The sequence below is a fragment of the Vulpes vulpes genome, chromosome 6, assembly GCF_048418805.1.
Source record: "Vulpes vulpes isolate BD-2025 chromosome 6, VulVul3, whole genome shotgun sequence".
NCBI classification, from domain to species: domain Eukaryota; kingdom Metazoa; phylum Chordata; class Mammalia; order Carnivora; family Canidae; genus Vulpes; species Vulpes vulpes.
Genome location: NC_132785.1, coordinates 76,683,016 through 76,706,026, shown reverse-complemented (window position 1 = coordinate 76,706,026; position 23,011 = coordinate 76,683,016). Strand labels below are relative to the sequence as shown.

The window sequence follows — 23,011 nt, the reverse complement described above, 5'->3', positions numbered from 1 at the left end:
TGCAGATCCTTTGCCATGCACAGAATTCTTTTCTTTCTATATAAAAAATAAAAAATGAAGATGTTAGCACCATATTTAATTTATACCAAAAATTTTTAAAGTGGATTTTGATGGCCTCCATGATCTGTTGTTTATTTAACCAATCAAAAGATTGTTTACCTTTAGACAGTATGAGCAAGTTTGAAAAAATACTACCTCAGCTAGTTTTTAGATTACTTCACAGTCCTCTACATTAATTTTTACTGAAATTTTTGGTTGACTTGTTTTCCAGTATACTGATATAAGCTCTGAGGGAAAAGACCCCATAGTCTACTTTGTTTGAGTTCCTCAAAGAACAAGATACTTGACAAATACTTGGGTTTTGCTAGTAGCAGCATCATGACATCTAAATGGTTATGGTATATTGTTGTCTTATGGCACAGTATCTTATAAAGGTTAAGAACAGCTGCTGGGGGGGATCCCTGGGTGGTGTAGCGGTTTGGCCCCTGCCTTTGGCCCAGGGCGTGATCCTGGAGACCCGGGATCGAATCCCACCGGGCTCCCGGTGCATGGAGCCTGCTTCTCCCTCTGCCTGTGTCTCTGCCTCTCTCTCTCTCTCTCTCTCTCTCTCTCTCTGTATGACTATCATAAATAAATAAAATTTTTTTTAAAATTCAAAAAAAAAAAAGAATAGCTGCTAGGTAGTAATGACTGTAGTAAGTTATCCAACATTACTCTGATCCTCACAATGTGCCTGATTTACAGGCAATCAGTGGTGATTTACAGGCAATCAATGGCTCAGGGACTGATATCACCTAACTCTCTGGGAAAAGGACATTTACTTCCAACTCAGTTGAGAATAACTAAGTCTAAAAGAGAAATGGTGGATAACATGCAAAACTTGATCTTCCAAGGCAAATAATTGTGATATTCTAGAACATACTAAAAGCATGTAGATATTATGTTCATAATTCTACATATTAGATTTTATATTTTACTTTGAAGTATGAGTACCATTAAGAAACAATTTATTTATATACATCTATATACATTTATTATTTATATACAGATAAGTAGTATCCATTTAAAATTGCCATCTTAGAATTGTTGCAGCATTTCTACTGCTGCCCAAAAAATCTTTGTTATTCTTTTAGAGCCAGTTTGAGTCACAGAAGAAAACAATCACTCCTATAGTAACTTTATAATCACATCTTGATTTTAACCAAATGGTATCTAGCTGGATCACATTATTGCTCATGGTTTCCTCCAAATGACATTTGAATATTTACAAAATTCAAATTAACTCTCAAAAGAAAAACTTTATGACCACTGAGGAAAGTATAACAGAAAAAGGAGAAGAAAATGAAAACCTCTGAGGGCATATCCAAAATAATTCCTTAAGTGCCAAGTGCAAAGAGAATGTTAATGATATCCATTTGTCTTAACAAGACTACAACTTTGAAGGGTACAGCATGTGTTTCAATTTTTTTAAAATTAAGTAATATCTTTATATTTTAAGTGATATCTTCTCTCTTTGGGAACGATGTGTGTGGTATAGACAATAGTGTCATCTGCTATGACACTAGTTGGTAGGATCTAAGAAAACGAATTTTATTAGAAGGCATCTCTTGTGTTAGAACATACAGAAAATGATGTTGTAACATTTTTCTTCAAAGGTTGTCCTGCTGTAAAAGAGGAGAGGTAGCAACAATTGTTTCACCAAGAGTTTGGGAGGAAGCGATGGCAGCTATTACAGACCTAGAGGTCCCCACCAGTGTTTGTGTATCACTTTTAGGGAGAATCTATATTATTTGTGGTGGTGATATGGCAAAAATTTTCGGTGAGACCTTTCCTGAAAACTTTTTTTTTTTAATTTGTTAAAACACTTGAGCATTTACTTTGTGCCACTGGATTTGCAAAAAAGAATCAGATTGAGTCCTCCCTCTCTGGTCAAATTTTTAAAAAATGCCCCATTCATATCAGGAGAAGGAAGTGTTCATTTAAAAATGAGCCACATCTCCTCCTTCCAAATTACAAAACCAAAATGTTGAGGACATATTAGTCAATGGATCTCTCAATCAGAAGAGTAAAGATGGAGGATGGAATAAATAATTAAATGAAGTTATAAAAAAAAATAATGCCTTGAAATCAAACTCCTAAAACTCCTACTTTTCCAAAGTAGAAAAGTGTAACGTGTTTAAGAGGAAAGGCAGGTCATGTAAACGTTTTGTCCTGCAATTACACAAAGGGAAAACTTATGATCTGAATAACATTTATTCCCAAGTACATGTGTTCTGGCTGAGAAAATGACTTGAGTGGCTGTGATGATGATTAGCTAGTGGGAGATGGGGCCCAAGGACTTCCATCCAGCCGGGAGGCAAGAAAAGATGACTAGTACTTTTCACACAGGGCTCTCAAAGCTAGAGGATCAACTCCCATAGGGTGGCAGGTGTGGCAACACAGTCAGGGGAGCCTACATGAGGTGCAAATCCTGAATGAAACTTGGTTCCTTCTGAGGCCAAGCATCTGCTTGACCCCCTGGTGCCTGGCGAGTGACTCAGCAATTTCCAAGAGCCTAAGCTTGAATCAGGCTCACCCTGGGGGTGAGGGCCTCCTGGAGCTTGGTTTAGCCAGATTGGTGAGATGAAAATTCACTCACCGTGTCCTGACCCCATGTTGCACAGGCCCTTTGCATTTGAGTTTTGTTTTGTTTTTTTTTCATCAACAGGCAATGGCTTGTTCTTAAGGAACTGCTAATTATTTAATTTCAGTGATGCCTAAAATATGGACTATACAAAATCAAATGAGATTCTGTGTAACAACAGAGAGAAGTCTGAGAAGCGACTGTGTAGCTATGAGCCTTGGGAAGATATTTAACATCAGTTAGGGCTTGCTCACCAAAATTACTCAGGTCAAAATTGCTCCGAACATATAAAGGTTGAGATCAGTTTGGGGCAAGGAGTGGTCAGAATGTCTTATATGTTCTTATATACCATGTACACATAAGGGGGCCCCCAACACTTGTTTGGGACCTGCCTACAATTGTTTCATGGGCTCACTGCGCGTTCCTTTCTTCCTATGCTGCATGATTGGTGGTCTGCTGTACACTGTGCAGATGTTCTCCTGTGCTATTTCATGATTATTTTTCAAGTGGCCTCTTAGTCAAGGGATGGCAGGTCAGCACATGGAAACATCTGCTCTTACCATTTTTCTAAGCAAACAGCAGATGGCATTGCTGCTGTCCTTTTGATCTGGAGCAGAAATTCCCATGGCTGAGGTGTTGGTTTACATTGATGCTGCCTGGCAAGGGGCTGCCTGAGGGTCTGCCTCCCCCAACAGTAGCACTGCTTACAGATGTTTTCTCTGCAACTCACATTTTTAGTTTGTTTTTTCCTGTGACTCTACTTCTGCAGGGTGTCTTGAACTTTGATTCTTCCTCCTGTGACTATTGCTTGATCACTTCCCTGCTATCAACCATGGTCCCCAGATTTCCTCTCATTTGTCACCTGTTGGGGTTTCTATTATTGTTGCCAAAAAGGAGACAGTAAAGCTGTCACCTCAGGATTTGGACACTGGATAGGTATGTGCCACACACAAAACAAGGTTATTTAGAAAATATTTGGACCACCACTTTTTCTAGGTGCTTTCTTAGCCAAATAAAACCATCTTAAAATTACATTTTTAACGGTTGGATTTGTAGAACTGTAATGTATGTGTTAAGTTTGTAATCATTGAACAACTGTTATCTTTTTGTTATGTAATGTATGTGTTAAGTTTGTAATCATTGAACAACTGTTATCTTTTTAAACAGTGGAAATATACAAAAGACATTTCTTTGACTTTGTTTTCTAGGTGGAATGTTAGTGTGTTGAAAGAAAAAAATTATTTCTTACTTTTTTCCTTGATTTATATTGGATTTCTAATGTATATTTCATTGTAATATAGCCTTTAGTCATCTGCTGTGCTTCCTTATTCTCTAGCATCTTTCTTTGGTAGGTGATTTTTCTTTGATGTCATTAGTCAAGTTCTTTATGTATGTCTTGACTTCTGCCTAGTTTTGTATATCCTGTCAGGAGTTCCAGGAAGCTTCAATTTCCTCATCTGTAAAATGGGATGATTATTTTCCTTATAGGATTGTTGAGGATTAAATGAGATAATATGTGCCTCAAAAGTGCTTTTAAAATGGCAATCGTCATCTTCGTCATCAGTCAAGGAGTCAGCTTAATAATTTCCTTGCTGAAATGTTGGGTACTATTACTAATTTTTCTTTCTCACTGTAGGTCCAAGTTTGATTGCCTTTTATTATACTACTTGGTTTCTTGTTTTATGTATTCAGACTCTGTATTAGTTTTTTATATCCTTAGAGAACTATACTCAGATATAATTCTTGAACTTTGTTCATTTTTGAACTTTTTATAAATATTATAGTTTATTGGCTCAAAAATCCCCAGGTTCACACTTATAACTTTAACATGGTATAGTAATGATCACATTTAAAGATTTATTCTTGGGATCCCTGGGTGGCGCAGCGGTTTGGCGCCTGCCTTTGGCCCAGGGCACGATCCTGGAGACCCGGGATCGAATCCCACGTCGGGCTCCCGGTGCATGGAGCCTGCTTCTCCCTCTGCCTGTGTCTCTGCCTCTCTCTCTCTCTCCTCTCTGTATGACTATCATAAATAAATAAAAAAAAATTAAAAAAAAATAAAATAAAGATTTATTCTTATCTTTGCCTTTGGTTATTGGCAAAATAAACAAAGGCCAAATTGTTATAAAATCTCACAGAGTGACTGAAATATGTCTGCTGTAGAGAGTCCCAGGCCTTTCCATATATATTTCCAATCTGCTCACTTTCTTGTCAGAGTTCCATACCATCTGATTTGCAGAGCCTATAATGATACAAAAAGGCAGGTGTGCCTGCACTGCTGCTCTGCATTGTTTCTGTGTATAACATGGCCAGGCTATGGTACCTCCATTGAATTTAAATTTTATGTAACTACTGATGTCTGTTAATATTTTCACAAAATTAGACTTCAAAATGGCCCAATTTTTTAGGGTATGTAATTTTTCATAGCAAGGTATTTGGATGCTCAGGAAATATAAGCTTTCAGGATATTCAGCAGCTGCCTAAAGTGATTAGAAAAAAAGAAGTAATACATGTGCCTCCTGTCGTCGTTGTTGTTGGTTTTTTTTTTTTTTTCTGGCACCAGAGTTTAGAACTTTTAATTTGTCCCAAAGCGGCTGAAGCAAAACTCATGATAAAACAATTCTGCCTTCCTTTACACTCCTCAGTGCAAAATAAAAACAAAACTATTTGTAGGGGAAAATTTTTTTCTACATGGGAAAAAACAATATAAATTCAAAACTTACAGATAAGTATTAGCTCTATCATCCATCTCTTTAAAAAGTTTATATGAATATTCATTCAAAACCAACAGTGTATCTTCCTTGAAATGTTATCTCTACAAATTTCCAAGTAGACCACAGGATTGTATACTGTCTTGGAATGTACTCAGAAGGCTCTGTCATTGATTAGGTAACAGAGTAAAAACCCCAGAGTCCTTTTCTTTCAAACGGACAAGGAAAAGACAGAGGGATGGAAAAAACTATTCAAACTCTGCCTTCTTTCCATGTGCCTTCTGTTTTTTAAGACGTGTTCTCAAATGGAGATGAGTTGTCAAAATGAAGGTCTTGGTACATGCCACTCTTTCAGAATTATATTACCAAATAAAAAGGGAGGAGTAGAGGGGATATTTAAGAGAAAGTGTGACTCATTTTTCTAACAAGAAAAGGCAGTCACCAACTTTGTGTGGAAACAATGCAGGAGCACGTCTGTTAACATCTAAGTCATTCTAGAAGTTGGGATTACCAAGAGTCAGTAAACTTTAAATACCGGTGATTAGTTTACGTAACACTGGAAAAACAAATCTCCTTCTATCTTTCAGACAAATATTTCTGGTGAGCCCATCCCAGTTTCCTTTTATTTCACTTCCACTCAACTCTTTTGGAGTTTGTCAAATCCTCTCATTGAAATGTTACTCTTTTTTTAACCCTCATATGTAGCCTTAGGTATAAAGCAGTCCCAAACAGAGCCTTACCCATTCTTAGCTAACTTTTTTTTTCTTAATTTAGCACCATATTTTACTTCATCTTTGCAAATTTGGACTTGAAAATTTGATTTGCCATCCTTCCTTCTTCTGCCCTAGTTAGGCTCTCGATCTTCATTTTTTATTTTTTATTTTTTATTTTATACATTTATTTTTTATTGGTGTTCAATTCGCCAAGATATAGAATAACACCCAGTGCTCATCCCATCAAGTGCCTCCCTCGGTGCCCGTCACCCAGGCACCCTATCCCCCTGCCCACCTCCCCTTCCACCACCCTTAGTTCGTTTCCCAGAGTTAGGAGTCTCTCATGTTCTGTCTCCCTCTCTGATATTTCCCACTCATTTTTTCTCCTTTCCCCTTTATTCCCTTTCACTATTTTTATATTCCCCAAATGAATGAGACCATAACATGTTTGTCCTTCTCCGATTGACTTACTTCACTCAGCATAATACCCTCCAGTTCCATCCACGTCGAAGCAAATGGTGGGTATTTGTCATTTTCTAATAGCTGAGTAATAGTCCATTGTATACATAAACCACATCTTCTTTATCCATTCATCTTTCGATGGACACCGAGAGGCTCCTTCCACAGTTTGGCTATTGTGGACATTGCTGCTAGAAACATCGGGGTACAGGTGTCCCAGCGTTTCATTGCATCTGTATCTTTGGGATAAATCCCCAGCAGTGCAATTGCTGAGTCTAGGGCAGGTCTATTTTTAATTCTTTGAGGAACCTCCACACAGTTTTCCAGAGTGGCTGCACCAGTTCACATTCCCACCAACAGTGCAGGAGGGTTCCCCTTTCTCCACATCCTCTCCAACATTTGTGGTTTCCTGCCTTGTTAATTTTCCCCATTCTCACTGGTGTGAGGTGGTATCTCATTGTGGTCTTGATTTGTATTTCCCTGATGGCAAGTGTCGATCTTCGTTTTTTAAATGGGTTCTCTTGCCCTATTTCCTTTCCTTCCTTCCTTGTGAGCTCTCAGTTTATTCCTCCAGTTTTTTTATTCTTTGATCTTTAAAACTTACTTTACAATCCAATCAGATCTGTTTAACTATATAATTTATCATACTTTAATTCTCCTAGTGAAAACCTTTCTTCTTATTGATTATGTGATATTTTCTCAATCCGTAAGTTCATCACTTTTCAACTTTAGGAGATGAACTCCAAAATTGGCCCTGTCATCCCTCCTGAACCCAAATCTGTCTTCCTCATTCCCTGCTGTATGTCCATACATCAGTATCCCTCCACACTATCAACTCATCATGTCCCTGTGTTTGGTAATGGAACCACTCAGTCATCCTACCTTACAAATTGGATATTTTCTTTACCTTATGCCTCCTCCCTTGTCCCACATTCAATGGTCACCACATCCCATTATGTTGGCCTCAGAATATTTCTTATATCGATTTGCTTGGTTCCATGTTCATGTCACTGCACTTACCACTCCTTCTGTCCTCCATATTTCCTGACTTATAACCCATCTCCCTACTATTACCATCACCCCCACTGCATGTACAACCCTCAGCTTCCCTGCCTCCTGCCACATCCAACCCATTTTACACATGATTGCCATATTTTTCTTCTTAAAATGTGGCTCTGGTGATTGTTTATTTTTGTCCCAAATCTTTCAGTGCCTTTCTACAGTCTACAGAATAAATCTGACTCCTTTTTGGATGGTTAAGATATTCTTCATGTTAGCCCCATTTATTCTCCCATCCTCTCCTCCATGCCTTCCAGACTCATATACTCTAGGCATTTTTGGATTTCTCTGAACTTGCTCTGTCCTTAAGTTCTTTCTATTTCATTTTTCTCATGTTCCTTTTTTCGGGCTCTTTAAAACTTCCTCCCCAATTTCTGTCTGCCAAGAATCAGGTTATTCTTCAAGATCTATTCAAATTCCACTTCTCCATAAAGCCATCCTTGATTCTGCTGTGTTGCCTCCCATGCCTGCTGGCCAGTCTTCACTTTACTTGTTCCTTTTTTCTAGTTTCTAGTTTGTCAGCCATTACCTACCCTTATAGCTTATTGTGTTTCTTTCTTTTTGGTGGGGGTTGAATTTAAGATCAGTAAAGGATCTGTGGAGATCCTTCCATGAGGACCACTGCCTTAATTATTCTTGTGTTCTCCATGGTGCCCAAAATAATGCCTTACACATGTTTGGTACTTGATAAATATGTGTACACATATTACATAAACATATAATTAAAAATTAATCTCCAATATCCCATATTAATCTCCAATGTCAACAAACAAATATTTATTTGTTTCCTGTTCAATTTTTTTAAAAGATTTTATGTTTTTATTTGAAAGAGAGAGAGGGCATGAGTCAGGGGAGGCATAGAGGGAGAGAGAGAAGCAGACTCCCCACTGAGCAGGGAGCCTGATGCAGGGCTCAATCCCAGGACCCTGGGATCATGACCTGATCCAAAGGCAGATGCCTAACTGACTGAGCCACTGAGATACCCAGATTTTTTCCTTTTTTAAACAAAATGTTCATAGCCTGTATTTCTTTACTTTGCAATACATTGAGACTCAGGACCTCCTTTTCTTAACTGGGACTTGTACTTTGAAGAAGAAAGTGGGAAAGAATCCCTCAAAAGTGTTTGTATTGTCACTTCTGGATTAATGGAGAATGCTGAAAGCACTGGGAAGTTTCATTTTAGTTTGCCTTGCTAGTGAGCTTACATATTTACCTGAAGCTTAAAAATCTTGAAGAACTTTATTTACTTATATATTTATCTCTTCTTTAAGATGTCTTTGAGTAACTATGGGCAGGGACTCATTGAATATATTCAATGTGTGAATGTCAAAAGTACAAATGAATATATAAATACAGACTCTAAGTGTAAAGAAGCTGGAAATCTTAACATAATTTTTTCTAAATCTCTTCAAAGAGTGATATATTAGCAATATGTCTAACCTATTCTTTTTTTTTAAGATTATTTATTTATTTATTCAGAGAGACACACAGAGAGAGAGAGAGAGAGAGAGAGAGAGAGGCAGAGACACAGGCAGAGGGAGAAGCAGGCTCCATGCAGGGAGCCTGATGTGGGACTGGATCCCAGGACTCCAGGATCAGGCCCTGGGCGGAAGGTGGCGCTAAACCGCTAAGCCATCCAGGCTGCCCTGCCTAACCCATTCTAATGCATTACCTTTACTTTTAGTTCAATACAGGGATACCTACATGGAAATATTAGGTTGAAAAAAAAAAAAGGAAATATTAGGTTGAGCCATATGAATCTGATGATGTTTTTAACAAAACAGCAATTTCACATGGCTCAATCTGCATGGCATGGAGTGGCATCTGTCTTGAATCTCTAGAACTAGAACTTCATGTTAGTGCTTAGGATCTATGTACATCTGGTTCTTTCTTTATGCTAAACTGATTTGTTATTTTACTTTTGACTCAGCCTGTGGAGATAGAGTGCTAATTAGTAATGGTGGAGTAATGCTTTAGTCATTACTAGTAATTGTTGGCTTAATTCCCTGATATTACTGGTTCATATTAATGTGTAATTAGTTGGATTTATTATACTAGTAATTGAATATAAAATTAATTGGGTATGTCCTTTACTTTGAAGTTGACCTAAAGGTATTTACATGCCATGTCATGATCTTGACTCAGTAACTCTTATGCTTGTTAGTGAATTATGCTCTTAGGCTCATCCTTTTATTCATGATTCCATTAGCAAATGTTTCTTGAGCACTTGCTCTGTTCATGCCATCTTGAACAACATAGGGCTTCTTACCTCAAGGAGAGAAAATGTGAAGTGTTTGATATATGATCTTTACGCAACTGACAGTCACTGTGATAATCATTATTATGATGATGGTTACAATCCTACTGATAGTTAGCTATATTTTAAGAATTTTTCTTCAAAGTAAAAAAAAATCATTGATACATTTTTTTAATCCTTCTGAGATTTTAATGATACATTTTTTTAATCCTTCTGAGATTTTAATGACTAAGAACAGTGATAAACCAAAGGAAATGGCTTCATTAAGTATATGCTCAATTGTATGACTTTATAGGAATTTAGGTGGATCTTTGCTCAAGGTAATCAGAGACAATGGAATCCAGAACCTTGCCTGCCCACTACAGCCCACCCCTCCCCCCCCCCCCCCCCCCCGCCAGCTGCTGTTTTCCTCCGTCCTGAGGAAACACCTGAGAAGCATTTCACCAGTGAGAACATGACTTAAAACTTGTACCCCCCCAGGGATCCCTGGGTGGCTCAGCGGTTTGGCGCCTGCCTTTGGCTCAGGGATCGGGATCGAGACCCGCGTCGAGCTCCCTGCATGGAGCCTGCTTCTCCTTCTGCCTCTGTCTCTGCCTCTCCCTGTCTCTCTGTCTATCATGAATAAATAAATAAAATCTTTAAAAAAAAAAAAAAAACTTGTACCACCCAAACCCTCCTGCTTGCATCTGCCTCTGTAGCCTGCTTGGGATGGAAGAATCAAAGTATAAAAGTATGTGTCTAGGGCTTCCCTGGTCCCTACTACTTAGTTCAATTGATGATAATTAAAACAAGAGTGTGATTTTAGGCCCCCAAGTGTCAAGCAGATGAACAGTGGGGTACAGCCTCACAAGGGCCTTCTACAGCCCACAGTGGGAACTAGATTATATTATAAGATAGTAAGAGCTGAACACAACTATTTCCATCCTGAAAAAGCAGTTCAGCACAGAAGCTCGATTAGCAAGGGCCTAGAACATCAAGTTTGGGCATCAAAGGCCACATTTATTTCTAATTAATTTGCCTGTTTTGCACACAAGAATCATAGTGCCCAAACTTTAATTGGAACCGTTATGAAAATTATTCAGTAGAGGAAAGAGCTGAAATTTCATTTACTCTTATTTTCCACACCAGTTTTTTCTGAAACCATCCTTTGATTTTTATGTCTCTGCAACTTCATAATTAAAAAAAAAAAAACCCAAGTCCAAATGAACTCTAAAGATCTTTGTTCTCATTAAACTTCTTAATTCTGCTTTATTGAGAAGACTTGACCCTTTGGCTGCATTATCTTGAGATTGGGTTGTATTTCACTGTATTTCCTTTGATAGATGTACAGTAAAATGCCAGACCCTAAAATAAAATCCCTTGCTGGGTTTCTTCTCCCTGGGAAAGAATACACTTTATGGCCAGATGGGATGGCATCATGTCTCACTGTTGGGGTAGCACAGAAAAGACAACATCGCTGAACACTTTCCATTCTCCTACAGCGGAGGCTCCTTAGTTTTGTCAGGTGCTGTGACTTGGAGCCAACACGGGGCTGCAGCTCAGGAGACAAAACAGTTGGAAAACTTGGGGAAAGGCTCTAAGGGTCAGTGAAATTTACTGTGGGCAGCTGCGGCTTCAAAGCCACTCTCTGTGCAGAAGCCTATTAAGAAGTAGTAGGTTACCTTCCCGCCGTTTCCCCCAGCATGATGGATGGTGCTCTGAAAAGAGAAAAGACTTCCTGTTCCATGGAGGTGGTTTTCCTCAAGGCCGCCTCACCGTGTTTCTCAGACGCTCTCTGTTCCGTTTCTAACCATTGAATTCACTGCTCCACTACATTTAATAATAACCTGGGTTCGTCAGGAATGACTGACTATGTCTCACCAGTGATTGCTTGTCAATCAGCAGGACCTCCCACCTCAGACGGGGGGCTTAGCTGTGCTTCAGGGCTAGAGAAGGGCTGTGAGGGAAAAGAATCAGGTTGCATATGGACGAAGAGCAGAAGAAGTGGCTTCAAAGTTTGCTTGACCTTTTTTGCCTTCAGAAACATTTTCACTTTACCTCATGTTAAGAAATTATTCCTCCCTGGCCTTCTCTCAGGCCCTGGTGCTTGCCAAGCTCCCTCCTGCTACAGAGCTTTTCTATACACTCTTCCCTCAGCTGTGAATGCTCTTCCCTCCTTAATTTGTCTTCTTAGCTGTTTACACATTTTTGGAGAAGTTCCTTAGCCTTCTAGCTTGGGTCAAAGCTGCCAACTCAGAGTGCTCATAGGACAATGTCCCTTCCTTGATAGCACTTGTTTGAGTGACCGTTTGATAGATGTCTTTCTCATGCTTGACATAATTAAGGACTATGCCACACACATACTCCCATAACATAAACACATAACATATACACTATGGTGCAAATGCCTGTCCTCCCCATTCCAACTGCAAGCTGGGCAGAGGCAATGGCTGTCCGTCCTCATCATTATATTTCCAATGTCCATCACCCAATGCATATTTGTTGCTGCTGGATACAGTAGATATTTAATTTCTATGTCATTAGGAAAGCAGAAACTTGTTACTATATCCTTTTCAAAGGCATAAATAGACACTCATAGTATGAGATACCTTTTTAGAGGAAGGATAGTTGCCTGCTTAGTAATAAGCATGGGAACTCTCCCTTTCTGTGTAGGGAGAGGTTGTTTATAATAATAGATATTTTTTTCAGTTGCTATCAGTAACTATCAGTTTTTTCATTTTATTTATTTATTTTAATATTTAATTTAAACGTAATTTGCCCACATATAGTATAAAACCCAGTGCTCATTCCATCGAGTGCTCTCCTTAGTGCCTGTCACCCAGTTACCTCATCCCCTACCTTCCTCCCCTTCTGGAACCCTTTGTTTGTTTCCCAGAGGTGGAGTCTCTCATGGTTTGTCTAACTCCCTAATTTTTCCCCACTCAGGTTCCCTCCTTTCCCTTATAGTCCCTTTCACTATATTTAATGGATATTTAAAATCTCAACATTTTCAGACCAAATGAGTATATATTTCAAATAAAATTCCTATTAGTCTTATCAAACAGTGTTTACGAGGTGCCAGTGGGTGTTTAGGACAGTTGTTTGGTGTTGAGTAGAGATGACATAGACAAGATCCCTGCCCTCCTGACACTTATCATCTGAGGGAACATCAGATAAAAACAAAGAAAATGTTCACTTGCGGAAATGTGGGAGAATCACAAAGGAGACAAAAGTCTAGTTCTCTTCGTTTCAGAGAAAGGTTAGTTAGATCATGAAGGACAAAAATGTAACTGACCCTCAAGTGAGTGGTGATATACATAGATCTACAGCCTACAAATTTTGTGATTTGTATGGATTTCAAGAATTCATGCTCAGGTCAGGGCAGATGACAATAGTTAGTATAAATGTTGGAGGAGCAAAACGCTAAGGAGTGTGCATAGAGTGTGTAGAAAAGAAGAGAAGCAGTAACGTTTCCTATAAGGAAAGCAAGGAATTGAAAAGATCTTGATACTGATCTATTGATCAATTGAGACATTAGGTCAGGCTCTGCTGAATCCACTCTAGGACATAAAAGGGCTCATCCTAATTAAGCAGAAAAAAACCTCTTAAATAATTTCTTTAATCAACTCAGAAATGTCCTCTAATTTGCCTTCACAGTGCTTAGAGGTCCATTCTCTGTGGTGGAAATAGTGAGAAGTTGTCAGAATGTCTGCGAAGTCATAGATCACTGTGTGGATGGGCAACCTCTTCCCCCCGCCCCCTTTTTTTTGGCCACTTCCTTGACATGTTTCTTTGCAGTAGTAGATGAAGCAGAAGGGCAGAGGGAGGAGAGAAGCCACCTTGAGAACAGAGATTTGACTGTTCCTCATGACTGTGACATCTCTGAGCCATCCACTTTCTTATGTTCTATGTATTTCTTATCCAAGGCAAAAGTATATTTACAAATGTTTTCAGATGGTTAGGGCTTTCTTATAGATTGTGATTTCTTTTTATTTTTAAATATCATCTGAAAATATATTTTCACTTATTAAAATATAATATTTTCATAAGAATATGAAAATTATTTGTCATTATTTGATAAGATTCTGTCAGAGTGACAGTTGGGGAATAAACCCAGAAGGAAACTATTTCTAGTCTAGTGAACTCCAGGAAATATTAGACTTGATCCAGAATATTCTACTTTTATTTCTGATAGGGATAAATAGGAATGCTATAGTTCTTATTTGGAAAGTATGTCTATATATAGTTTGTGAGTATTTATATACCCAAACCAAAATGAGATTATTTAAATACTGGAATGTTAGAGGTTATAAAATATTCTGTAAATATCACTACTTCATGTTCTTTGTCTTTTGTTAAAAATTGAGAAATTTAAATGCCTATTGACAATCCTTAAAAATAATAGAAATCTGAATTTTAAACTATCAAAAATCATAATAAAGATACACTGATATAGTTGAGAGGAAATTTATTTTTAAAAAGAATGTAGCTTGGGACACCTGGGTGGCTCAGTTGGCTAAGTGCCTTCCTTCAGCTTAGGTCATGATCTCAGGGTCCTGGGATGGAGCTCTGCATTGAGCTCCCTGCTCAGTGGGGAGTCTGTTCTTCCCTCTCCTCTCCTCCTGCTCATTCTCTTTTTTTTTTTTTTTTTGCTCACTCTCGCTCTCAAATAAAAAAAGAGAACATAGCTTAAATTTTAAACTTAGTGGAGCAGAAAAGATGAACACTAACTGTAGAATTGTGAATTTATGATGTTTATGTGGAAAGTTGTGGTGATTGTGATATGAAAGATGATGTCCTTTGGTTAAAGCATAATTCTGTTCCATAGGACAGGATCAAAAGGGAGCATTTAGAGTTTACCTTCAGTGTGATCAATTCTGGGAGTTCCAGAAGGGAAGCAAAGCTAACAAATATTTGCAAAAAGAATGAAATCAGTGTACCTGCTAGCATTGATCCATATCCTTTGAAAGTAACCACAAACATTTAAAATTGAATGTGGAATAGATAATTGGAAGACGAAGTCAGAGCCCAACCAGGATTATTCATTCCTCTAAGTAACTTAGAAAAGCCTTTTCTCAAGTTACGGAAACATCCACATGGATAGAAAAAACAAACTAAACTAATAAGACAAATAAGAACTAAACTGGGGCAGCCCTGGTGGCCCAGAGGTTTAGCGCCATCTTCAGCCCGGGGTGTGATCCTGGAGACCCAGGATTAAGTCCCACGTCAGGCTCCCTGCATGGAGCCTGCTTCTCCCTCTACCTGTGTCTCTGCCTCTCTGTGTGTCTGTCATGAAAAAGTAAAAAAAAAAAAAAAACTTAAAAAAAAAGAAAAAAAAAACAGAACTAAACTGATGAGACACATATAAGAAAATCATTACCCTTCCTATCACAAGCAAATTTATAATTCTGATATAATAAAGCTTTAATAGATATGCTCATGTTTAATATTCATCTTGAAATGTGTAATTAAATTATACTTGTGGGTGAGCACCCTGAGTGGGATTATGTGATTATACTGCAGGCACTGATTCTACTTTAATTTATATTCCCTTTTTCTTAATACCTAAGTGTATTGTTTGAGTGTTGACAAGGTACCAATAATATTACTTTGTCCTTTTACTGCACCTCTCACGAGAGGATCTTTAAGAGCTTAACTCACATTAGTGTGTTATTCCCAGGATTATTCTTCCTGTTTTATAACTGAGGAAACTGCTTCCCATGGATGTAAGTAACTTGTTCAAAGCCTGCAAACCAAGTCTCTAATGTGGCTACAAAGCCACTCCTGATTCCAGGGCTTGACTGTTCCACCCTCAAGATTAACACTTGAAGGAGGCATTCTGTGATGGCTCTCTCCCAGAGAATGGTTATGTGGACCCCATTAAATTAAGAATTTGTGAACATGCATGAGGGATCCACTTTGTAGACTCCATACAGAAAGGGTTTGCTGAGCAAATGAAGTAATACAAATATAGAGAACTTGCTAAATGGAAAGGTTGCCAAGCATTTCATCTGCATTGGCATATACCCAATATGCTGATTATAAACAAGCTATTGATTCACAAATTACGATGCATATACTTAGAAACATTTTATTGGTATTTGGTTTGAGTCCATGATAATTAGTATTTATGAGAAAGCAATAAAACTATATTCGTTTAAAAATATATTTACCCATTTTGGTTTTTCATGGATTTAAACTAGGAAGTCATATATGTGTGTAAGAAGCCCTGAGAAATGAAAGCACTAAGTAGCCTTTGCAAATATAGCGAAAGTGAAATTTCAAAAAGAGACTTCAAGGGAGAGATGGAGAAGAATATCGTGGAACTTTGAATGCAAGAATTCTGAAACCTACTAGACAGGAGAAGCCATTATTAACCAAGCCTTTTGAGTGTCCCTCCACTTTAGTTAGTTAGCCACTTTCTTCACAGACAGAATACAATAATGTTCCATCTGTGGCCTCTTTGGGTTGTTCTCTGCATCTTTGGCAGCTCATTTTGCAGGCAGGGTTAAAGGCTGTAGCAGCCTCATTTTCCATTAACTAAGAGTCAAAGCATGCCTTCTACCAACAGGATGCAGAATACAGGTAGAATGGCCTGTGTGATCTTACACAATGATTCAGCTGTCTATTTTTATCACAACCCCATGCGTGGTCTTCTATATCTCTTCACTGAAGGAAGATGGAGCTACTATGGTCCCTGCATGAATAATCTATTATTTTAAGATGTAAATTTTCCCATTACTCTGTCAGCCACAAATACCTTCTTCACTAGCATACTGTTTAGAATCACCATAATCTGGGGAGGGCCATTTTATACCCTCTGTTCACACGATTTAAGCAGCATTTTCATGACTTTGGGGAATGAAACAGGAAAAGGGGGGAAATTTTTAAAATAGAATAAGCTTAATGGCTTTTTCACTTCTAGTTTCTTTAACCACTTTAATATACTATGAGGGGATATGTACTAACCTTGATGGAAAGGGGGCCTATTTTGTAACCAAAAGAAAGTGGAAAATATTTCTGGAACATTCTGACTTTCTTTTAACCTCTTAAATAACTCAAAAAAAGTATGGAATATAAAATAAAAACTTGAAGGCTGCCAACTCAGATCTCACAATAATTTTTCTGCCAAAAACTAAAATTACTGCTATTTCGTATTAATAGTTCTGCCCCACTACCAAAAAGAAAATTTCTGGCTCAGTCAAAACAACATATCTACTACCTCCACCCCAAATTCTAGAATCAAGGAAAGTAGTAAAACAATAAACTATTACAGGCAAATTTGGTTGTATTTGGTATGTTTAACTCCTAAAATGCACTGTTATCCTTAGAAGCAAGAGAGGCTGAATGGTACATATCAGAGTGTTATCTTCATCAAACTGGGGAATAATTTTCTAGATTCTTTTCCAGATAAAACACTATTACTACTTTTTAAAATTATTTTCCAGATATTTCAGCTAGTGATTTAAATTTGATGCTATTTGATTGTGTTTTAAAAACATTATGCTAGGGAATAGCATGGAGTCTAGTAGACAGAAACAAATATATTGACACTAATAAACAATTTATATGTAAGAAAAGTAATGTTGCTAACAGGCTAGAGAAAGATGAGTGGAAGAAGAAAGGTGAGGCAGTAAGCCATCTTGAAAGCTACTGCAGTTCAAACAAAAGATGAGGAGCTCTCAGACAGGGACTGTGGAGATGGAAGTTGAAATACTTCTTTTTGAGGGGTGCCTGGGTGGCTCAGTCAATAAAGCATCTGCCTTTGGCTCAGGCCATGATCCCAGGGTCCTAGGATCAAGCCCTGCATCAGGCTGCCTGATCAGCGGGGAGCCTGCTTCTCCCTCTCCCTCTACTGCTCCCCCTGCTTGTGCTCTCTATCTCTATTTATTTTGGAGAGAGAGAATAAATAAATAAGATCTTTAAATATAAATATCTGTGAATAAAATCTTTAAATATAAAAAGTGGGAATGACATAAATTGGCCAAAATAAATAAATAAAACTTTTATTTATTTATTTGACATGGAGAGAGCATGTGTGAGTGGGGGGAGGGCAGAAGGAGAGTGAGAGCGAGAATCTCAAGCAGACTCCCTGCTGAGTGTGGAAACTGATGCGGGGCTCCATCTTATGACCCTGAGATCATGACCCGAGCCAAAATCGAGAGTCAGATGCTTAACTGACTGAGCCACCAAGGCTCCCCCGGAGTTGAAATACTTCTGAGTGATGGCATCACTTGTACACTGGCCTGAAGCTCAATTCTCCTTCCAACATTGTTTCAATGGAAAGTATGTTGTGAGACATACAGAAAGGAGGGGACACGTCTGTCCTAGAAATAGTTCTCACAACTGTTTTGGCATCTGGTCTATTCAAAGAGTTCAGGGAATATTTATCTCTTCAACTCTAGGTAGGTATTGTACCTGTCCACTTTTGGCACAGCATTCGCGTGCAAAGGGCACTTGTAAGGCACTGTTTCATCACTCTGAAAAGGCCTATATTTCCATGGCTCTTTCCCTACACAGGCTGTAGCTTTAGGTGTCAACTGGTAAGCTGTCATGTACTCCTCACCAGCAGCGGATCACAGTTGGCAGGAAGGGATATGGCATATGAGTTTGTGGGACAAGTTTGTTTGGCCTGTAGCCAAAGTGACTCTCTTAGAACCATCCCATCCTGGAAGATCTTCCAGACCTGGTATAGTAGTGCCCACTTTCGCAGCAAAGCCTCAAAGCAGTGTTTTCCAAAGTGTGACCCTTAGACTTTCCTTAGCAAAAACACCTGGAGAAGGCTTGCTAAATCTATAGATTCCCAGGTTTTACCCCAGACCTTTAGAATCAGATTCCCCGGGGGTAGGTTTTTACGAGCTCACTCAGGTAATTCTGTACATGAAAGTTTAAGAGCCATCATTTTAAACCTCCTCCCCTTAACATATTGTGATTAGTTTAAAAACTTGTACAGTGATGACAGTGTTATTGCTGTCAGAATTCCATATGAGCAGTTAGGTGTTGTGTTCTATACTGTGTGAACCTTCCTTTTTTCTGATTACTGGCAAAGAGCAGGAGTTACATAGAATGAGAGTGCCTCTCTGCTCGGGTGGCTTGGAGAGTGGAATCACCACTGCTGTTTAGATAGGTGTTCCCACGGACTTTCTTGCTTATTTTGGCCATAACTGTGTTTGGTGCTGCTGAGCAGGGCTGTGCATACGTATAACTACAGCCCATGGCTTTACATTTCTCACTCAAGAGAGATTTGCTATAAAGGTACAGGCCAAAGAGAAACCAGAGAATAATGGTAAGGCCATTTTCAAGGAGAGTGGATCAGGGAAGGGAGGGATGGAAAGGTCTGAGGTGCAGGTTGGGGCAACAAGGATTGAGTACAAAAGAAAACAGATGGTAAGAGAATGGCATCAGCACAGAGTCTGTGTTAAAAGATAGAAAATTTATACCCCCATCCAAAAAGGCACTCTTGAGAAATAAAAATAATTATTATGATGATTTGAAAGACATAGGAATTTATCTAGCATTAGCTACTTTCTCTCCACTTCTCTCTCCACTCCTCATCACTAGCCCCAAACATAAAATGTTTGATGAAAGCAAATTGTCTCAATCCTGGTTTCTTCTCCAGTGTTCTACGAAATATTCCAGAGAACTTTGTCAGTCACAAGCACATGTCTGTATGTGGTTAAGAGGTCAAATTACCAAAATGAACAAGGTATAATTAGATAGGAACAGGATTCAAAAGTTTAAAAATGGGAATGACATAAATTGGCCAGTGAAAATAGATTATGGTCATACAAACACCTATCCGTATTTTGGAATAAATTATTAGTTTCCAATTTTTTCTTCTAAATTAAAAAAAAAAGTGGGGGGGGGGACCTAGGTGGTTCAGTTGATTAAGCATCTGGCTCTTCGTCTTGGCTCAGGTCATGAGATCGAGCTGCACATGGGGCTCTGTGCTCAGTGCAGAGTCTACTTGAGACTACCCTCCCTCCCCCTGTGCCCTTGCCACTACATAGGAGCACATTTTTTCTCTCTCTCTCTCCAATCAATCAATCAACCTTTAAAAACAAAAAAGCCACACGTATCAGCCTCTCCGCTTTAAATTTTTATGGGTTTCACACATACTTCATCTCGTATGATGCTTAGATGGTTCTGCAGGGAAGCAGGGAGAGTATTCTTGTCCTAACCGGACAGATAAGGACCTAACGGCCAAAGAAGTTAAATGATCTCCTTGACATTTTATGAGCAGTAAGTGGTAGAAGGATTCCAGCCCATTTCTTCTGGCTCTGAGTTCAATGGTTTTTTTCTCCTGTGCGCTGCTTTTTCTCTTGTCTTACTATTCCAGGAGAGGATGGATATTCAGACTGCTTCTTGGTCACTGATTATATTATTACTAATTAGGTGCTGGAACATCCATCATATATTGGTTTTTCCGCTGGCACTTCATTGAGGAATTGTGGTCTAAATTGTAGAATCTAGATTCAGAAAATTCAAACCAAGATCTAAAGATGATAATGAACAAAAAATTGGGTTGTCCTTCCTTCCTTTTTTTTTCTATAGGTGTTTCGGATCAGTTGGTGGCATATGCCTTTTATTCTCCATCTCTTTGCCTTTTGGAGAGTTTACTGCACCAGACCCCAAGGCCTTCAGAAACACAGGCAAAGACTGCCCATGCCCAGGTTTGGAGACTTTATTTCTCAGGTTGTTAAAGCAGATGAAGCATCACCTCCTTCACTTGCAGTCAGTGGGGGATTACAGGGAACTAGAATGTTTAAAGACAGTTCTTGAGATTTGTTTTTAGAAACAGTGGAGAGGAGAATGTCCTGACTTGAGTGAGTAGTATCTGATACAAAGGGCTTGGAATCTGGCAGTCAAGCCAATCAACTGTACTGGCCTTCCTTCCATCAGAGGTTTCTGGTAGAGGGAAGGAAGGGAGAAGAGTGGTGTGTAGTTAGAAGAGGAAGCATTGGGTCAGCTGTCCTCAGTCAGTGTACCATGGAAAAGTGGGGGACCTTTGTTGTGGCAGCAATACCCACTGAAAGCAAAACAAAACCTTGAATTTCTGGCACGCACTCTGGACTCCCTCATAAGACATTTTCAATTGATAGGGCAAACACAAGAAGCACAGGTAAGGGTTTTCCTCACTCCATGATTGTGTTTAGTAGAATCATTTATTTACTGGGCAACTAAAAGGCCAAGAGTTTGTGGGGTTAATATGCACAGTTTAGCAAGACAGTTTAAACAAACAGGACAGAAGAAATATGCCAATATAAAAAGAAGCAGGTTGAAAAAAAAGTTTTGGAACATGATCTTGTTTCTAGGGGCTTCTTTCGCATGGTTTGGCTGTGTCCACTCTGTTCTGATTCATCTGTATGGTAGCCTCGGAGGCTCTTGAAAACCAGGTAGCCTCACTCAGCGTCCTCTTCCCTTTGGCTCTGTTGCATGTGTATGTATGTGTCTGTACATGTGCATGTCTGAATCTAACAGTGTTATGTGGGGGTAGATTGCCAGTCTCCTATATCTGGGTCAAGCCTCAATACCATAAGACACAGTTAATAACTCTTAAGATCTCCGTGATGTCAGGAAGCTTGCCTCTGGACTAGTGCTTGGTATTCATTATGTAAATGATATAACGAAACATACCTGAAGGAAGACTTCAAAAGAGTTTAATCTTTGATATTCCCAAAAGGACACTTTATTAAATGGTTTTTCAATTTTAAACTTTGTTCATACTCCCATTTCTGTTCATCATGTGAAGAAAATGTGTACACTGACTACAAGACAAAATACAAAATTGAATGTTACTGGAACTGTAGTTGTCCGTGTTACTGAGTGAATATTGTCTGTCCTAGAGATCTGGGTAGGCATGGTTATTTGTTTGTGCCATATAGCACACAGGAAGTTAGGCAACGTGGGATGATGGAGGTATTTTAATAATTTGGCTATCTGGGCAAACACACCTGAAAATGGCCTACTTGAATGATCGTCAATAGCTGTTTATGTGTATAATAAAAGCCTAATGGCTGAGTAGAAAATGAGCCTTAATTTCTGAAGACATTCTTCCTTTGTTCTCTGCTACCATATAACCCAGTCATGTCCTATGTTATATATGTTCAGGTTAATCAACACTATTTTATCACTTCCAGTGGAAAGATTACACTTTTGCTTAGAGTAACCCAGAATATATAAGGAAATATATATATAAGTATATAAATATATAATATATAAATATATATAAATGAAGCATCAGCAAGCTTCGATATAAATGAATATCACTATATTCACATAATATAGTGATATTATATATAATATATATTATGTATTGCTGTTTTAATGTAATATTTATACTGGCAGTTGCTTTTGAAATTCCAAAGTTAAATTTTTTCAGGCAATGTGATTGGCTTCTCAAATTTGAGGGTTTTATGTCATTTTAGTTGTGGTTGATGGAAGATTCTTTCTGACTGTTGGTACTTGCCCGGAGAGGGAACTATCAGGTCTTAGAGGTGTGGAGCAGGAAGGATGGATTGAGATCACCTGCAGTACCCAATCCCACACCCAACCAACTTAAGTTATAGGTGAGGAAATTAAAATTCAGAGAGGTGAATTCCTTTATCCATGGTCACATACATGTTAGTGAGTGAACCCAGACAGGAACTCAGGGTTCCAGCCCAAGTTCAACTGGTTTCCCCCTGGCACCAGTTTTGAACACTATCCATAGGCATCTTGGTGCAAGGAAGGTACGTCTTGCTCCCTAGGGCCTCTTCAGTCTTATAATTCCCCTTCCTTGACTTTCTGGATCTTTGCTGGCATAGGGGGCCCAGGGGTGAGAGGGAAGCCAGAAGTAAGATAAGAAAGAAGAGGAGAGTAATGGTGACCATGGAAAAGTGTCCCGTGTCTCAAAAACAATGAGATAGACTTTCTTTTGTGATCTACAGAGGCTCTCTGATGGCCATCTCAAAGGCAAGGGTCAGAAATGCTTTGAGCAGCAGACAGCATTATTTAAATATGCGTTCAGCCTTTCACTGTAGTGCCTTTGAAAAACAATGCAAATTTGGATGAAAAACTCTTACTTCATTTCTGTTGGTACCCATCAGAGACATGAACTTGAGGGTGCTTAAGAATCGTGGCCTTTTATTTTTGGTGTTATTTATACACGCTTCTTATGTCACTATGGCCAAGCCACATGACATAATATATAACTGAAGATATCTGTTTT

General features: G+C 38.7%; 2 protein-coding genes across 9 annotated transcripts in view; both read left to right on the top strand.

The window, feature by feature from the left end:
• Positions 1-20,583, top strand: part of LOC112935363 (phosphatidylinositol 5-phosphate 4-kinase type-2 alpha-like) — a 39,196-nt gene extending 18,613 nt beyond the window's left edge. Inside the window, 1 exon segment of the mRNA XM_072762543.1 lies at positions 20,356-20,583. Coding sequence (XP_072618644.1) covers positions 20,356-20,583 — 228 coding nt within the window.
• SLC25A21 (solute carrier family 25 member 21) overlaps positions 1-23,011 on the top strand; it is a 470,325-nt gene that overhangs the window by 178,921 nt on the left and 268,393 nt on the right. The gene's annotated exons all lie outside the window — the stretch shown is intronic.